At 33.7% G+C, this 17,601-nt stretch overlaps 1 protein-coding gene across 2 annotated transcripts in view; it reads right to left on the bottom strand.

Annotated features, from left to right (window-relative positions):
• LOC145295938 (uncharacterized) overlaps nucleotides 1-17,601 on the bottom strand; it is a 132,810-nt gene that overhangs the window by 73,638 nt on the left and 41,571 nt on the right. For both annotated transcript variants that reach the window (XM_080141818.1, XM_080141819.1), the window contains exon 2: nucleotides 6,089-6,155. In XM_080141818.1, the coding sequence (XP_079997944.1) occupies nucleotides 6,089-6,155 (67 nt within the window). The remainder of the gene's footprint in view (nucleotides 1-6,088; nucleotides 6,156-17,601) is intronic.

The following is a 17,601-nucleotide window of genomic DNA, read 5'->3' as shown; positions in this document are numbered from 1 at the left end:
AAAATATAAACAATGGTACCAAAATGTATTTTGGTAGCTTATTTAATTGCTGAATTATAACTGCTCAAAGTTTGTTGGAAATTAGAAATTTTGTTATGTGTGTCCAGAAGCAAGTGAAAGATTCTTTAAAATATGTCACGTGGTAAATAAAAATCATAATGAAAGCAATAAATATTAGGTCAGGCCAATCTAAACACTGAGCAAAATCCCATTACTACTTAAAGTATAAATATGAGAAGGAATTGCGACTGACTTCATAAATTCATCTTAACAGCTAACACATTGAATCTTTTTCATAGGATTTATAAAGCAGTGATCAAACCTATTAAAAACTCATCTCAAGTTGAAATTTTTGTTACCCATTCGCCTCCCTATATAAACCATTCCACCTATTATTTGTTACATCTGTAACAAGAAAAATTGGGCGAAATTCTTCATGTAAAAAAAAGGATGCAAGTCAGAAATAGGTTGCATTATTTTTGGAACATCTCTTGCATTTAAAGATTATTCTCCCTTATTTCATTGGCTGTTATAGCTTTAGAACCAAAAGTATAACATGCTAATCTGTTCCACCAGATACTTAGGTCAATTTCTGATGCATGTTTTTGGAAAATATGTATTCATTTAGTTTTCTTTTAAAATTTGACATTTCTGGATAAGCTGCTTCTCTTAACTGAAAACTATTTTCTAATAATAAGCGTGATTGTTGTAAAGTGCTGGGTACTGAATACCTAGTAATTAGAATCACCCAGTACCAGTTATTGAATATTATTAGATACAATGTACACAAATTTGTCAAATTCAAAAATAACAAATTTAACCCCACCCCCAACCCTTTTTCCAAAGGAAGAGTAGAGAGATACAACCTTAAAGTCTTTGGCCAAAATATTAAAGCCTCAAAAAATTCTATATGGAGATTTAAAAAAAAAAAAAAAAAAAAAAAAGGAATTAGTTACAATTAATTACATTGTGTAACAAATCAAAACAAAAATCTAGGCCACACATTCAAGTATTTAAATCGTCCAAACAGGCAACAATAGAAGTTCGTAATAACATTAAAAGACTATCAATTCTAATTATCAGTTTTAGTAACCAGCATATATTTGAAAAAAAAAAAAAAAAAAAAAAAAATACAAGATGCAAGCATAACATTAATAAACATTACAAGATATTTGATTTTGGGTCTGTAGTCTTCATTTTAATTACAAAGAATTAAAAAAAAAAAAAATTTTTTTTTTTTAATCTTATCCATAATGAAATTTCAGTTTAGTAATCAGTCGCTGGTAAGATCGCATAAATGAAAAATGACTCAACATGGTCAAAGAAATAAGTGCTTGAAAATTAGTTGCTAGGTTCATGATTACAGCAATTTAAATAAATGCCAGCATCATAAATCTAAAACCAGTCTGACGAGTAGAAATTAAAAATTTTGTTACATTTCTTAATGCCATGAGAAAACAGGTCAAAATCTAACCCTATAAAATGAATACCCAAACAGATGCAAAGCAATAAAAACTAAGTGATATGACATGTTCAAAAACTCTTGAAGTTTTAGATAGACTCCCCCACACGACCATGTTTTCTTACACATTTCCCAAGATACTTCAATAAATTTCGTTTTGATCAAAAGTACATTGTTAGATTTGCACTTAACATCTATAAAAAGGAAATACATTTACTTTATAACTTTTAAATAACAGCAATAGAAATATCAATATGGCGTTCAGGGCGTGGAGCAAGAATCCTCACCAATTTCTAAGAAATGTTGAATGTTCCCGAAGAGATTAAACACAATAAACTTATCAAAATTAATTCTGTCACTTAAATATACTCCCAATTTGTCGAACACTTATATTTGTCCTCCCGATTTGACATAATCAGAGTTTATTATTCTACTCATTGTGTAATGGTTGGAATTGGCATCATTGCTTAGAGCACTTGAAATTGAATTAAAGGGGACTCACATTGCAGGGTTTGAATTGTAGGACTGGTTTGAACAATCATCTCTGCACTGAAGATTCCGCAAGGATAAAACATGTGAATAATATATATGTAAGGATGGAGTTATGGGGGTGGGTGCAGAAGTCATAAGGTTCTTCATTCTTCACACTATTGATCTATATTTACAACTATTCATAAGGGAAGGAAGTGTCCAAATACAGTTATACATCTAAATGTACATGGAGAAAAATAGTTTTAAAATCCACATTAAAAATAAATTAAAATTAAAAGGAATGATTACTAAGTAGCACCTGAGAATAAAAGGCTTAATTCAAGATAAGCGTTAAAGCTAAAATCTATATTAAATGGGAATTACACGTGATACTGTTTGCTAACAGCTGGTTTAAAGCTCAGTGGAGAAAAAAAAAAGTTAGGTAGTTTACAATTTTTTTCATTTTTCTTTCACACAACTTTTTCCTGAAAATCTGGAATCTAAGCATTTAAAAATATTTAAAATAGATATTTTAAAGAATACCAAAAAAATCAAAATAGTTTTTATAAGTAAACAAATATAGATGCAGTAGATTTAATGTGAGAAAAATTATGAAATTTAATTAGTAAAGAGTTTAAAAAAAACTTTCATACTTGATAATATTTCTGCGATTATGTAGTTTTTTCTTTTTTTTTTTTTTTTTTTTTTTTTAAAGTATGTTGAGTAGTTTCATCTTTGTCATTTCCGGGTTTCTAGGCTGGAGAGAGTACAACTAAAACATTGTGAAAATCACACCTGAACATTGAAATAACGTAAATAACCCTTAATTAGTCACATTTATGTTTTCAACCATTACATTAGAGTCAAATTAAAAGAGGGACATTGAAAACCTATCAGCAAACCACATAAAACATGACTCATCAATGACTAGAGGTCGCGTTTCACTGACAGTATGGGTAGAGGCTGCCTTAAAATACGTGAGAAAATTACACATATTCACTATGAATTAATGTCTTGAAAATTGAGCATTTTATATAAATCCTTTAAATTAGAGATGCATACTTAATAAACCGACATTCAATTTTCATTTGTCACTCTAATCGAAAGATAAAGTTAAATAAAATACATAAAGATTAGTTTTTGATTTAAATTTCTTGTAAAAACAAAAAGTTAGATAAATTAATCATGACATTCAAAAAACTACAGGATCTGTTGATTTTTTAAGAATAAGGTTTTAAAGTGTATTAACAGAAAATTAACTAAGGAATTAACCGAATGTGAGAATATCTGCCTATACAACTTTTTTCTTTTAATAGTTTAAATATCTTGCTGCATAAATAGGTCAACAGATAAAATCTACAAAATTAAAGCAATCAATTCCTATTGAAAATTTACATGGTTTCGATATTAAACAAAAACAAAAAATAAAATATTGTAAAGAGCAAAGATCGATATTTGGCTTATTGACAAATAAAAAAAAAAATAGGCCAGCATTTCAACCTTTCAATCATACGTTTATTGTGCAACATTAGAAACTATCGGTTATTTGATACTACAGGGAAATCAGAGAGCAGAACAGTGAAGTATAATAACTGCTTTGAAGTTTTAATTCAAATGAGAAATTATTTTCTAATCAACAGTTTAAAGGCTTCAAATTACTTTTGAATAGTCAAAGTAAACACATGTTGGTCATATTAATTTACATTTAAAAAAAAAAAAAAAATTGACCTTTTCAAAATCTGACAAACATATATCTAATGTTGCACCAATGATAATTCTCCTTAGGTTTCATATTGGTTGCAAATCAAATGCTTCCAGCAGCGAAAGGGTTGGAATGTCCAAAAAAGAATGTAGACATGCAAGAAAGCCTCAATAAGTATAGCAAAAATCCAGATGTGTTTAAAGAGCTGTTTGTCTCATGTGTGAAATTCATTTGTAAGTTATACTCAAGTTCTGCAAAGACAAGATTTTTTGTCCTTATTATCATAACATACAAATGAAAGACTTCTAACAATCAGGGTTACAGAATTGGGGGGTTGGAAAGAGTTGTAAGAATACTATAAATCGGATTTTTTAAAATCGGACTCAGATCATTACTGAATATCGAAAGACTTTAAAATAAGGAGTCTAATATTTGGGAATTCTATGAGTTCAAACATATACCTTCTGTCTCTGCAACTCTGCTACTAATGGATGTAAATCTCCAGTCTTATTTGAACAGAACAGATTTTCAGTCATTGGAGTAAACTAAAAATCTTGTGTGCTACCTTCACCATGTGACAGTCAACTACAGCTGATATTAATGATTCACATAGTCTGAGTTGATATCTTGTGGGTGTTTAAAAAGTACAATCTAAGTGTGCGCTTGTAGATGAAGTGCACATGCAAGTACACAGCTGTTGAGTTGTGCCTTAACTTTCAAAATAATGAGAGGATTCCTTCTGTGATCTCTTTGCAATTGAGAGTTGGCAACTCGGGCCTCTCTAAGCAATTTTGTTGTATTTTATAACTGGTGTCATTTCAATGTTTTTCTACTAGACTAATTATCTTAAAGACTACTAGTTGGAGGCAGGGAGAGAGCAAATGGATTCATATCTTTTTCATGAGTATTAGTGGAATTGATGCAACAGTACGAGATTAACCTTGAGAAAACAAATTACATAAATTCAACTATTTTAAACAATGAGTGAAAACATCACATGTCAGTTATATATTAAGACTAGCCTTTCGTAATAACTGAAAACTAGAAAAACAAGCTGCGCGTGCATGGTCACCCTCTGGTGCTGCATGTGAGATTACACCACAAAAAACAGTGAAGAAATGATGAATGGGAAGAAGTGAAAAGGGCCAACATTGCCTTCACATTTTTGCCAAGTTACAGAAAAATCTAATGGATGGGGCAAAGTTATGGGGTAAAAAGTGTTATTTTTTTTTTTGCAATTTTGGGGCATTGTGATCCCTTTTGAACTCCTGGGAATGCCAAATCCCAGTGAAAATGGACAAACGGTGCAGTTACACGCCTTAAAACATGTATATTTGAATTCAGCACCATGGAAAATCACTATATAGACATACACATCAAGTTTTTGAGTAATATGAAAAAAGTGGTCCAAAAAGGCATGTATTTTAGCCCTAAAAGTCCCAGAGGGACTGGAACCAGAATTTTGCCAGGGTCACCCATACTGAATTTATATTAACAATGGCCTCCACATTTTGGCCAAGTTTCAGGAAAATCTAATGGATGGATGGATCAAAGGGCAAAAAGTGTCATTTTTGGCTATTTTAGGGCATTTTTGACCTCTTTAGGCCCTGGGGAAGCCAACTCCCAGTGTAATTGTAGTTTCAGGCCTTACCACATGTATATTTGAGTTGACCACCGCGAAAAACCACTAGTCAGACATATCAAGTTTTTTGTTGAGAAATATGGAAAAAAAGAGCCACAAAAAAAGGGGTGTTTTTAGCACTAACAGTCCCTGGGGACGCAATTATAATTTTGCTAGTGTCACGCATACTGGATTTATATTAAGAACGATGGACTCCACATTTCAACCAAGTTTCAGAAAAATCTAATGGATGGATCAAAGGTTATGGGGCAAAATGTGTCATTTTTTTTGCCATTTTGGGACATTTTTGACCTCTTTGAGCCCCAGGGAAGGCAATGGGAATTTTTGAAAAAACATTTTTACTGCGCACATCTATTAAATGAAATACAATTTGTGGTAAAATTTCAAGAAAAAAAAAAAAAAAAAAACCCCAAAAAAAACTAACGGACAGTTATCTGGCAATCGTCTGGACCAATAAGTATTTTGGAAAAAATATCAGTAAGAAATAAGAGAAATAAGACATTTTCTATCAACATGAGAAATTCTTTAAACTTTGATCTTTCTTCTGCTAGGTGAAAATGGTAAGAGTAAGAATTAGTATTTAAACTCCTTAAAGTGTAATCAAGTTTGATTTAAAAGACTGACACTGTACAACCAATTCCAATTCCTAAAATCGCAATAGATGATTTAGAGCCTATGATAATACTTTTCAAAAAAAAAAAAAAAAAAAAAAATCTTTTGAAACTATATATTTGACAGAAAAGTGAAGTTAAACAAAAAGATTTTAGTAAAAATTTCTTGAAAATCCTGAAGAAATATTCAGATGACATACCATGCCGAGATTTCTTGCTAATGACAATATTGCAGATACCGTGCCCACCAATGAACTCCTTAACTTCCTGTAGATAAAAACAAAAGACAAATTTAGTAAAAAAAACAAAATAAAAAACATAAAAGAATGACTACAAGAAAGAACCATTACAACATGTAAAAATTTAAATGTAAATAAACAAATGTAAATAAGTTGCTCCCACTCCATTAGCCCTTATGCTTTAGTGAAAAAAAAAAAAACAAAACAAAAAAAAAGAAACTTATTCAATCTGCATGTTTAGTGATGAAAATGCCATTTTGAAATACAATATCTTAGATACCTACTGAGCTGACCTCTCAAATTATCAAACTTCTGTTGTGTCCATTCCTCTCATAGTACCGTTTTATTCAACTGACAATCTCACTAACCCTTGAGTGGCTTTTGGCCTGTGCAAAGTAGTAAACCATATATATATATATATATATAAGTAGTAGAGTTTGTGTGTGTACAACTCCTGTTCAAAGAAATATATAACTATTACAGGCTATTTCTATCAAAGATTCAATGTTTTTTTTAAACAGAATCTGCACTGAATAAGTAATCTTAATTTTAATTGTACTATTTAGAAATATTATTTAAAGTTTTAGTTTATCTTTAATTCAATTTATATTTGATTTATTTTCAATTATTAATATCCGACAACAGTTGCATTTAAAACAGGGTCCACTTTTTTGGCAAGATTAGAGATTAGGTGGCAAAATACTCTCGATCCCTATATCGCATAAAAGCGCGGATTCCATTTTGACTTTTACCAATTTTCCTGTTAATTATATAAACTACGGCAAAAAGAAAAATATACATAAAAAAAACAAAAACAAAACATAAAATCATAACAAAAATCATGTGCAAATTTCAAGCCAAAATAAATTAAAAAAAAAAAAAAACTAGGTCACACACGCAAAAATTCTTTCCTTGTAAAAATAACTTCTCCCTCAGTCAAACAACGTACAACATCGGAGCCGATGCGTACTTCACTACATGGGTAGCATTTGTATACGTCCGCCCTTTTTCTTTATATTTTTTAATATATAAAATAACTCCTTAAATTGATTGTTATTAATTTCATGGTGCATGTTTAATTCAGAGTTAAAATATTTGTTTTGACTTATCCTCAATGAAAAAAATTTTACGAAAAAAAAAATCAAATCGTTTTCGAAATTCCCTTAATTAGTATTTGCACTTTTCGCTGTACCAAATTTTTTTCGCTACACAAAAACTTTCGATTATATAATGGTATATTTCAAAACGATTCCACAGGAATCGGAATCGTACTTGGTATCGGAATCGCTAATCAACATTTTCCTGGAATCAGAAAAAAATTTAGGAATCGTCCCAACACTAATTATGACCCTCAAAGAAGGTGCTGTTTTGTGCATGTCATTCTTTAATGAGAATAAAAATGACAAAGTCCATTTATTTTCGTTTATTTCATAAAAGGTAAATATGTGATCCACAATCGTCTTTTTTTCTGGCATAATCCATTATAAGACAAAATTAATTGAAGTTTTTTTTCCAACAAGCTAAAAAAAAAAAAAAAAAAAAAAAAAAAAATACATATGTTTAATAAAATTTTAATTTAAATCGTTTATAATTAATCACATAATTCAATTTTCAATAATCATGTGATTAAGAATTGGTCATTAAGGGAAATAGTTCTATTTATATTTAAAATTAAAAAGGTTTGTCTTGTTTATTTAAAATCATAAGTTTTAAAATCTATGCAACATTATTGGAGATTGTATCTTTAATAGAGCAAGTATGTTAAAAGGCCGTGTTGCCCAGGAAAGGTAACATTAATATTTTGTTCAGAATTGCTCGGGATAAAAAGTGATTTCCTTTTTTATATGGCCCGGGCAATGCCGGGTAGCCCTGTTAGTTATTAATAAAAGAATAAAAAAGACAATCTTTAAATGTGCAGATTTATCTACATAAAACAAAAAAAAAAACAAATGGCTCATTAAGAATAATTTCCGTTGTTTATGATCGCAAAGTAATTGCTCTTTGTTGTAATATTTACCTCACCTGGCAGACATGAACAAACAGCAAAACAAAAAGAGGAAGTGAGAATTTGATGGCCTCAACCAAGTTTTCTATCATATAAGAAAAACAGAACGTTTAAATACCAATAATAAGAAACTCAAACCAATTTTTTTTTTATTAGGCCCTCCCCTCACTATATAACATGAGAAAATAGGCTCTTAGGAAAAGGGAGAGTATATATATATAAAATTAAAGTTTATTGCCAACAACAAAAAAAAAAATTCAGTAAGAAAAAGGAATTTATAAAAGGAAAAAAATCAAAACAGTTATACTACATGTTGTCTTCATTTTAAGTTTCTATGAGGCAATCCTCACCTATATTTTGACTGATGCTTAACCAAAAGCTGATTTATAAAAGCTTTTCAAAACTTTTTAGCAGAAAAGGAGGTGGAGGATCAGTTTTATAAACTTACATAGCAAACTGGCCCTTTACACATACACACAAAAATCAAAAAATAGTGTCCTCATCCACTTAAAATTGTAAGATAGATATCATGTTCACTTAAAACATTAATATACACATGAACAACAAAGTACAGTTAAGTAACCTACTTATTTATTATCTTGACTTTTCTTCCCCAAATTAGGTCAGGAAACAAAGATAATTACTAAGTGAACATAAGATAAAATAAAAACAAAAAGTTGGAGTATTATGTTAACTTTTTTATGAAGAATTCAAATAGTTGAGATAGGTATATACGAGTGGATATAACACCCTCCCCCCTTCCTGTGTATAGAGAGATAGAGATAACAGAAAATTAAATCAGATAGGCAAGTGAAACCTTGCGGCTGGAACAACCTGTGATATGGCTACAAAGTAACTACATGTAAGAAATGGTGCTGACGGTAGATAAAGGTCATATCAGATATACCATGAAAGGGTCATAATTTGTACCTGGCATGGCACATTACTTACAAAACAAGTCTAATCCCTTATGATGTAACCCACATTTAAGTAAACAAGCCGCACGTGAGTGGTACCACTCTTGTGCAGCATGTGAGATGACGCCACAAAAAAAAAAAAAAAAAAAAAAAAAAAAAAGTGAAGAAATGAATGTGAGAAGTGTGAAGGGCCAACGTTGCCTTCACATTTTTGCCAAGTTCCAGAAAAATGTAATGGATGGGGCAAAAGTTATGGGGTAAAAAGTGTCATTTTTTGCAATTTTGAGACATTGTGATCCCTTTGGAGCCCCTGGAACGTTGAATCCCAGTGAAAGTAGACAAACAATGCAGTTTCACATGTTAAGACATGTATATTTGAATTCAGCATCATGGAAAACTACTATATAGACATACAAATCAAGTTCTTGAGTAATATGGAAAAAGCACTCCAAACAGGTATGTCTCAGAGGAATGCGAACCAGAATTTTGCCAGGATCACCCATACTGAATTTATATTAAGAACAATAACCTCCACATTTTGGCCAAGTTTCAGGAAAATCTAATGGATGATCAAATGCTTTAGGGCAAAAAGTGTCACTTTTGGCTATTTTGGGTCATTTTTGACCTCTTTTGAACCCCAGGGGTGCTGAATCCCAGTGTAAATGGATAACGGTGCAGCTTAACACATGTATATTTGAGTGGACCATCATGAAAAACCACTTTATAGTTAGATATATCAAGTTTTTTGTTGAGAAATATGAAAAAAAGAGCCACAAAAAGAGGCGCTTTTAGCACTGAAAGTCCCCAGGGACGCAAACCATAATTTTGCCAGGGTCACCCATACTGGATTTATATTAAAAACAATAGGCTCCACATTTTGGCCAAGTTTAAAAAAAATTTAATGGATGGATCAAAGTTATGAGCTAAATGTGTCATTTTTGACCTCTTGAGCCCCTGGGAGTGCAACAGGAATTTTTGTAAAAAAAAAATGTTTTCATTGTGCACAGCTATTTAATGAAATACAATTTGTGGCAAAATTTCAGGAAAAACTGATGGACGGTTATCTGGCAATAGTCCAAACTAACGGATGCACGGACGCCACTGAAAACATAGGTCCCTATTCGATAAATCAAGGGACCAATACATGCATAGAAGAAAAATAAACCTACAAAGGAATTATATGCAACAAGGTCTACCTAACCCTATATGTGTATGTATAACTATATCTTCACAAAATATAGATATTCAAATGTCAGAAAACTATCAAGTTGCTAAAAATTTGGAGAAAATATCAGTAAAATGAAAAGCAGCATTCCTTTATATAAAGTCTCAACATTGGTTGATAAGATAGACAAAAACTAAGTGACGAATAATCTGTATTATGACACAAGAAGGGTCGATGCGCCATAAATCAGCTTCACGACTACAATAATGTTCAGTGTCTATTTTGTTATGCACTCATATGGCTTCACTCCTGTCTTTATTCATGTTTTCAGTAACTCCTAAAACGAACCACACCTGAATGTCATTCTCTCCAGTAAAATAATACTTGTGCCCACACAATAAGTTTGTTCTGGTTCAATTACAGGTTGGAACTAATAGGCAAGCACACATAAAGTTTACTTAATAAAATCATAGTTTTTTTTTTTCTTTTTACATGGTAGTCACCACTCAAGGCCCGGAAGCCACTCGGAGATAAGAGTTACGCATACAGTAATCAATGGGATAATATCGCAGTAATCGTTAGTAATGGAGATTTGATAAAGTGTCTTAAGGGGGTGGATTATCAGGAATTTGTTTATGTTGGACTTGAGGACATCCAAGTTGTAGTCAGGTGAGAAACAGGAAAACGGAAGAGTTCAACAGGCGTGCACTTCTCAAAAAGAAGCTTTGTTCATGGAATCTACGTTTTGATTTAGGCACAGACAAAGAGTGGGGAAAATTATTGACAGTGGTTTCAGCTAGACGGATGTTTTTCGTGAAAGATTGGCGAGGGGGGGGGACCAGAGATTGAAACTCTGATGAGCACTTGCCATGGAAATAACGATAAAACAGACAGGCTCGCAACGTCTTTTCTGTGGGAGAGGTTGTAGGGAAGAGAAAAGGGCATCCCCCACTAAGACACAAAGTCTATTTTGTACTCTATCAAGGCAGGATAGGCTGCTTTTAGCAGCTCTTGCCCAGATGTGGCAGCAGTACTCCATCATTGGATGAACTAGTCTTTTATATAGATAGAGAATTGCATCAGCAGTGAGATATCTTCTGGAGCGGTAGAAGGATCCCACCATTTTTCCAGCGACTTTGGCAACAGACTTGATGTACGTGTTCCATTTCAGATCAGGAGTAAAGGTCAATTCCAGAAGCTTGTCAAAACATGGAGCCTCCCCAAGACGAGAGCCATTCATTTCAATTGATGCCAGATGGGGATCAGAGTGTTGATGTAAAGATAGGAGCTTGGTTTTAGATGCATTAAAAGTAACCAGCCACCTCTTCCCCACTGTACCACGCGCTCAAGATCAGAGGAGAGAGAATCAGAGAGAACTTTGTCATTTATGGCCTTTGATGTGTTGCCATAGATGGTCATATCATCAGCATAGATATCAACGAATGATTTAAGTATGTGTTTTGGGAGATCATTGATGTAGATCAGGAAAAGAGTTGGGCCCAGGATGGACCCCTGCGGGACTCCAGCATTAATACTGTGAGCCTCGGATTTCTGCCCATCAACCACTACTCTTATGAGCCTATCAGAAAGAAATGATTTAATTGAGAAAACATTTCCAGTTATACCATAGCTGGTATGTGAAGTAGGCCTTTGTGCCATACCTTATCAAAGGCCTTTGATATGTCGAGAGCAATTGCCCTAGAAAGGAAGCCTTTGTCGAGAGATCCACTAATTCTATGAGACATTACCGTTAGCACATCTGCTGTAGATCTAGCAGAATGGAAGCCATATTGCTTGTCACTAAGGAGATTATTTCTGCTGGGGTGGTTGACTACTTCTTTATTTAATATGGATTCCAGCAACTTACTCATGACACGCAGGAGACATTGGTCTGTGCTGAGAGGGAGAGGACTTATAACCCGAGTTCTTAAATACAGGGCATACTGATGAGGTTTTCCAGGGTTTTAAGGCAACGCTTAAACAGTTTTGTAAGTATTGGGGCAAGTTCTGGTTGAAGCTTTTTCAACACTATAATGGAAATGCTGTCAGGGCCAGTTGCTTTATTGGAATCAAGGTTCTTGATTAGCTTAACATCACGCACAGATATTTGTATATTGCATAGCATGTCTGTTATAGAAGGAAATATGGGGAGTTGATGGCCTTAGTCGTATAGGGTAGAATTAGCTGCAAAGTTCTTGGCAAATAGTTTGGCCTTGTCTGATGCTAACGAGATGACCTCAGGTCCATTGATGATGGTTGGGATAGAACTCATGCTTCTGTTCAGGATCCTGTTTGCTATTTGTCAAAACTGGTGGGAACCAAGCCGCTGCTCAGCTACTTTGGATTTAACAGAGTGAGCATATAGCTCTCCTGCATGTTTTATTACTCTTTTACAGTGGTTGCTGGCAGTCCTGAAAGCAGCTTTATTCTCAGTACATCTATTACGTTGGTAGCTATGGAAAAAGTGATTTCTGTGCATGATCGCAGCAGCACATTCTGGGGAGAACCATAGCTGGCTGTTAGGTTTTTGTTGGAATTTTTTAGATGGTATGAATCGGTCTATGCCTACAATTAACCATTGACTGTTGCTTATAAAGTTAGTGTTTTATTTCAAATCGTCTAATATAGTAATAGAGTTTATGAAAACAATATTAATGAATTCAAGTTATCTCCCTAGGCCACGTGTTGCATTTTAGCAAGCAGTCCCATATCTTGAGGATATTTTGAGGCATTTTATATAAATACAGATTTTGTCTGTATCTTTTTTTCTTAAATGGAAATAACTTCACACAAGCCACTTGATGTAAACTACAAAAACAAACTTCAAGACCAAAAACTAGCCGATGATAAAGGTTATATGGATAGATTTCACCCCAGAAAACAGCAATTCTTCCCCCTTTATCAGAAACATAACTCATGGAATGTAAAGACTGGACAATAACAAGTGTCACAAGACTGCTGAGAGTAAACTCGAGGTTCACTTTCTACAAGTCAATTTTTTTAAAGATAATACATTGCTGAATTTATCTCATCTAGAAATATCTAAGATATTAACTACTTTTAGAAATGAAGAATATTGCATTAATAGTAAATAATTCCCAACAAATAAAATGGCTGGCATGTTTGAAAATAAAAAAACTTGAGATCTTCAGTTTGAAATTCTACCAACTGACCTATTTGGACTTTATAAAGTTAAGAATGTTTTAACAAAATTATAACATTTGGCATGATGTTAGATTTACATGAATTCAAGCATTAAAAAAAAAAAAAAATAAATAAAAAAAATAAATAATGAACGAGTAAACATCAATAGTGTTGGAAATTATTTAAATATTACAAAAACAATTTTGCTTTGTGTACTGTATGTAGTTCTTTTTTTGTCCAACAGCTAACATTAAATCTCAACAGGATTCATAGCACATTAAGATAAATAAATAAAAATTAGATTTAGATGTAAAACAAACAAAACAATTTGCTAGAGAAAAAATTAAATTCACTAAAAATGTTCAACTTGGATATTTTGTGATAACTTAAACTCTAAATTAAGACCACGATATTAGCAAGTAGATCTTTTTCTTTATGATATGACTTATTTTTCTATGCTTAAAGACAATATCATGCATATCAATTTGAAAACACTAGCGTTAAAGAAAATAAATCACCCATTACTAAAAATTAATCTAACTAGTTCGTGAAGAAAATTATATTTTATATACACGTGCAAAAAGTTGTACACTTACCAAGAGAAAAGATTAAGTTTTGTTTACATCAAAATAATATAAAGAGAGATTGTAAGTTGAAATTGAAGGGAATTTGACTACATTTACCCATTTTTTGCATACTAATCTAACCTAGTTTGTGATAGCTATTCCTATTAAATATATGCACCCTTGATCTGAGTTAAAGTACTTATAACTAAGAGAGAGTTATATTCTTCAACTCATGGCATTAATAATCACAAGAATGGTTAATCCATGCTTCCATTTAGTCTTGAAAGACAAAGGATACCCCTTAGGGGCAATAGTGCGTGTAATTGTGAGGCAAGGGTTGCGCAACCCCAACCACACCTCTCCTGAATCGGCACTGTTTAAATCCAGTGGCAAGGAGAAGACCAGGACGACTGGAAACAATGCCAAGATAAGCGGAGAGCACATACAGCACCTGAAAGTCCCAAATGGTTATCCATTTTAGTACTGACCAGGTTCAACATTGCTTAACTTCGGTGATCCAGTGGGAACCAGTGTGTCAACGTGATTATGCTGTATATAGAATGGTTAATAGAATTAAATATAAAAAAGTTATGAATCGATTAAAATTTTTATTTACAGTAGAATCCCGGGATACGGTGGCCTTAGGATGTGTTTTTATCAGGTTACAATGTGGAATACAATCTTTTTCTGGATCCTGATTAAAGTATTTGCCACGCCTTACGGTGTTATTTATGTTATTTGATCATATACATGCGTATTATATACTGTACTGTATTTTGTTATTAATTTTTAATGCCATATAGCAGGATTTTACTGTATCCAGTTTTTTTAGAAATTAACCAATACTTAATTATGTTGCCATTTATTTATTGCTTTTATCTAGCTTTTGGTTAGAAAGCCACTTCAGTCAATGATACAGGAGAGAATCTCATTCTACTTTATATATAACAAATTCTGACCCCCATGGGTGGTTTACAAGATTTTTTTTTTTTTTATATAGGCGGTACCACTTATCAAGGCTGATAGGCTACTCAAGGATAATAGTTAAAGAGTGTACAGTAGTCAAAAGGACAATATAGTAATCGATAGTAATGGAAGTTCGGTAAATTTGTTAACTTAAGTGGAATGGCTCATCAGAAACTTGTTCACGGACTTGAAGACAACCATATTATAGACGGCTGGAAAGCAGGAAAATGGAAGACAATTCCACAGGCATGCAGTTCTAAGAAAGAAGCTTTTATCATGAAATCCATGTTTAGGTTTAGGCACAGATAAAGAGTGGGGGGAATTATTGATAGTGTTTTCAGCTAGGCGAGTGTTTCTTGTGAAAGTTTGGCGAGGGCGGACCATAGATTGAAACTCAGTTGAACACTTTCCATGAAAATAACGATAAAGCAGAGACAAACTTGCAATATCTCTTCTGTGAGATAGAGATTGCAGGGAAGAGAAAAGGACATCTCCCACCAGGACACGAAGTCTATTTTGAACTATCAAGGCAGGACAAGTCTTTTCTAGCAGCTCCTGCCCATATGTGGCAACAGTACTCCATCCTTGAACGTATCTGGCTCTTATATAGATAGAGAATTGCATCAGCAGTGAGATATCTACTGGATCGATAGAAAGATCCCACCATTTTTCCAGCGGCCCTGGCAACAAATTTGATGTACGTGTTCCATTTAAGATCAGGAGTAATTGTCAAGCCAAGAAGCCTGTCAAAACTTGAGGCCTCCTCAAGACGAGAACTATTCATTTCAATTGATGCCAGATGTGGATCAGAATGTTGATGTACAGAGATAAGCTTGGTTTTAGATGCATTAAAAGTAACCAGCCACTCCTTTCCCCATTGTACCACGTGCTCAAGATCAGAGGAGAGAGAATCATAGAACTTGGTCGTTTACTGTCTTAGATGTGCTACCATAAATGGTAGTGTCATCAGCATAAATGTCTACAAATGATGTAAGGATGTGATTTGGAAAATCATTAATGTAGATTAGGAAAAGAGTTGGGCCCAGGATAATACTGTGAGCTTCTGATTTTTGCCCCTCAACTACTACTCTTATGAACCTATCTGAAATGATTTAATAATTAAGACATTTCCAGCTATACCGTAGCTAGAGATCTTGTGAAGTAAACCTTTATGCCATACCCTATCAAAGGCCTTTGATATGTCAAGAGCAATTGCCCTAGAAAGGTTGCCTCTGTAGAGAGATTCGCTAATCCTATGATATATAACTGTAAGCACATCTGCTGTAGATCTAGCAGAACGGAAGCCATATTGTGTGTCACTAAGAAGGTTATTTTTGCCGAGATGGTTGATTACTTCTCTAACAGATTCCAGTAACTTACTCATGATGCACAGGAGACTTTTTGGCCTGTACTGAGAGGGGGATGAACGATCACCTGAATTCTTAAATACAGGGCATACTGATGAGATTTTCCAGGGTGATGAGAAGCTATTCTCCTTAATACAACGTTTAAACAGTTTTGTAAGTATGGTTCCTGGTTTAAGTTTTGAGTACTATAATTAGAATACCGTCAGGGCCGGTTGCTTTACTGGAATCAAGGTTTTTGATTAGCTTGGCAACATCACGTACAGATATTTGTATATCACATAGCGTGTTTTCTGATACAGGAGGAAATATTGGGGATTGGCAGCCTTAGTCGCAAAGGGTAGAATTAGCTGCAAAGTTCTTGGCAAAGAGTTGGGCTTCGGATTAACTTAGGTCCATTGATGATAGTTGGGATAGAGCACACGCTTCTGTTCAGGATTCTGTTTGCTATTTGCCAAAACTGGTGGGAACAAAGCCACTGCTCAGCTACTTTGGACTTGATCGCCTGGGCATATAACTCTCTTGCATTCTTTATTACTTTCTTACAATGGTTGCTGGCAGTCCTGAAAGCGGCTTTAGTTTCCATACATCTATTACATTGGAAGCAGTGGAAAAAGTGATTTCTATGCGCAATAGCAGCAGCACATTCTGGAGAAAACCATGGCTGGCTGTTTGGTTTTTGCTTGAACTTTTTCGAGGGTATGAAATGGTCTATACCTACAATTAACCATTCCGTCAGGTCTGATACTATAGACGACACATCCTTTTTAAACATGGAACGCAGAGGAAGATCCAATATAAATGTATGGAAACTATCCCAGTCAGCCATAGTGTATTGACATACTGTACGATGGAGAGGTACGTCGGAAGACTTATTACATTTTATTTTTATCTTAATTGATACAACTGAGTGGTCGGAAGATCCAAGAGGAGACAGAACGGAAATTGAACGTAGTTCAGAGCAAGTTGTGAGAAAAAGGTCTAGGAGACTTGCATACTGGCCATCATTGTCGAGCACACGGGTGGGTTCTTCAACAATCTGAGTGAGGTCATAAGCAATGGAGAAATCATGACAGAACCTCCCCTCATCATCGGTCTTGTTTGAGTGGGTCAACCATTCCACATTATGAACATTGAAGTCACCACATACGTGAATGTTAGCTGAAGGATATGCTGATAGAACTTGGTAAATTTTCTCAGATATGCTTTTAAAGATAGTAACTCCGCTGTTATGGGGGCGATAGAGAGTAAATATAAATGCGGTAGTGTGAGCTAATGCAACCCGGAAGCACACATAGGGTAAGTTAGGATCTTCTCTGGAGATGTCCCTACCACATGGAAAGCCAT

Source organism: Euprymna scolopes, chromosome 16 (genome assembly GCF_053919585.1).
Source record: "Euprymna scolopes isolate OS-2025 chromosome 16, ASM5391958v1, whole genome shotgun sequence".
Lineage (NCBI taxonomy): Eukaryota > Metazoa > Mollusca > Cephalopoda > Sepiida > Sepiolidae > Euprymna > Euprymna scolopes.
This window is presented reverse-complemented; position numbering and strand designations above follow the sequence as displayed.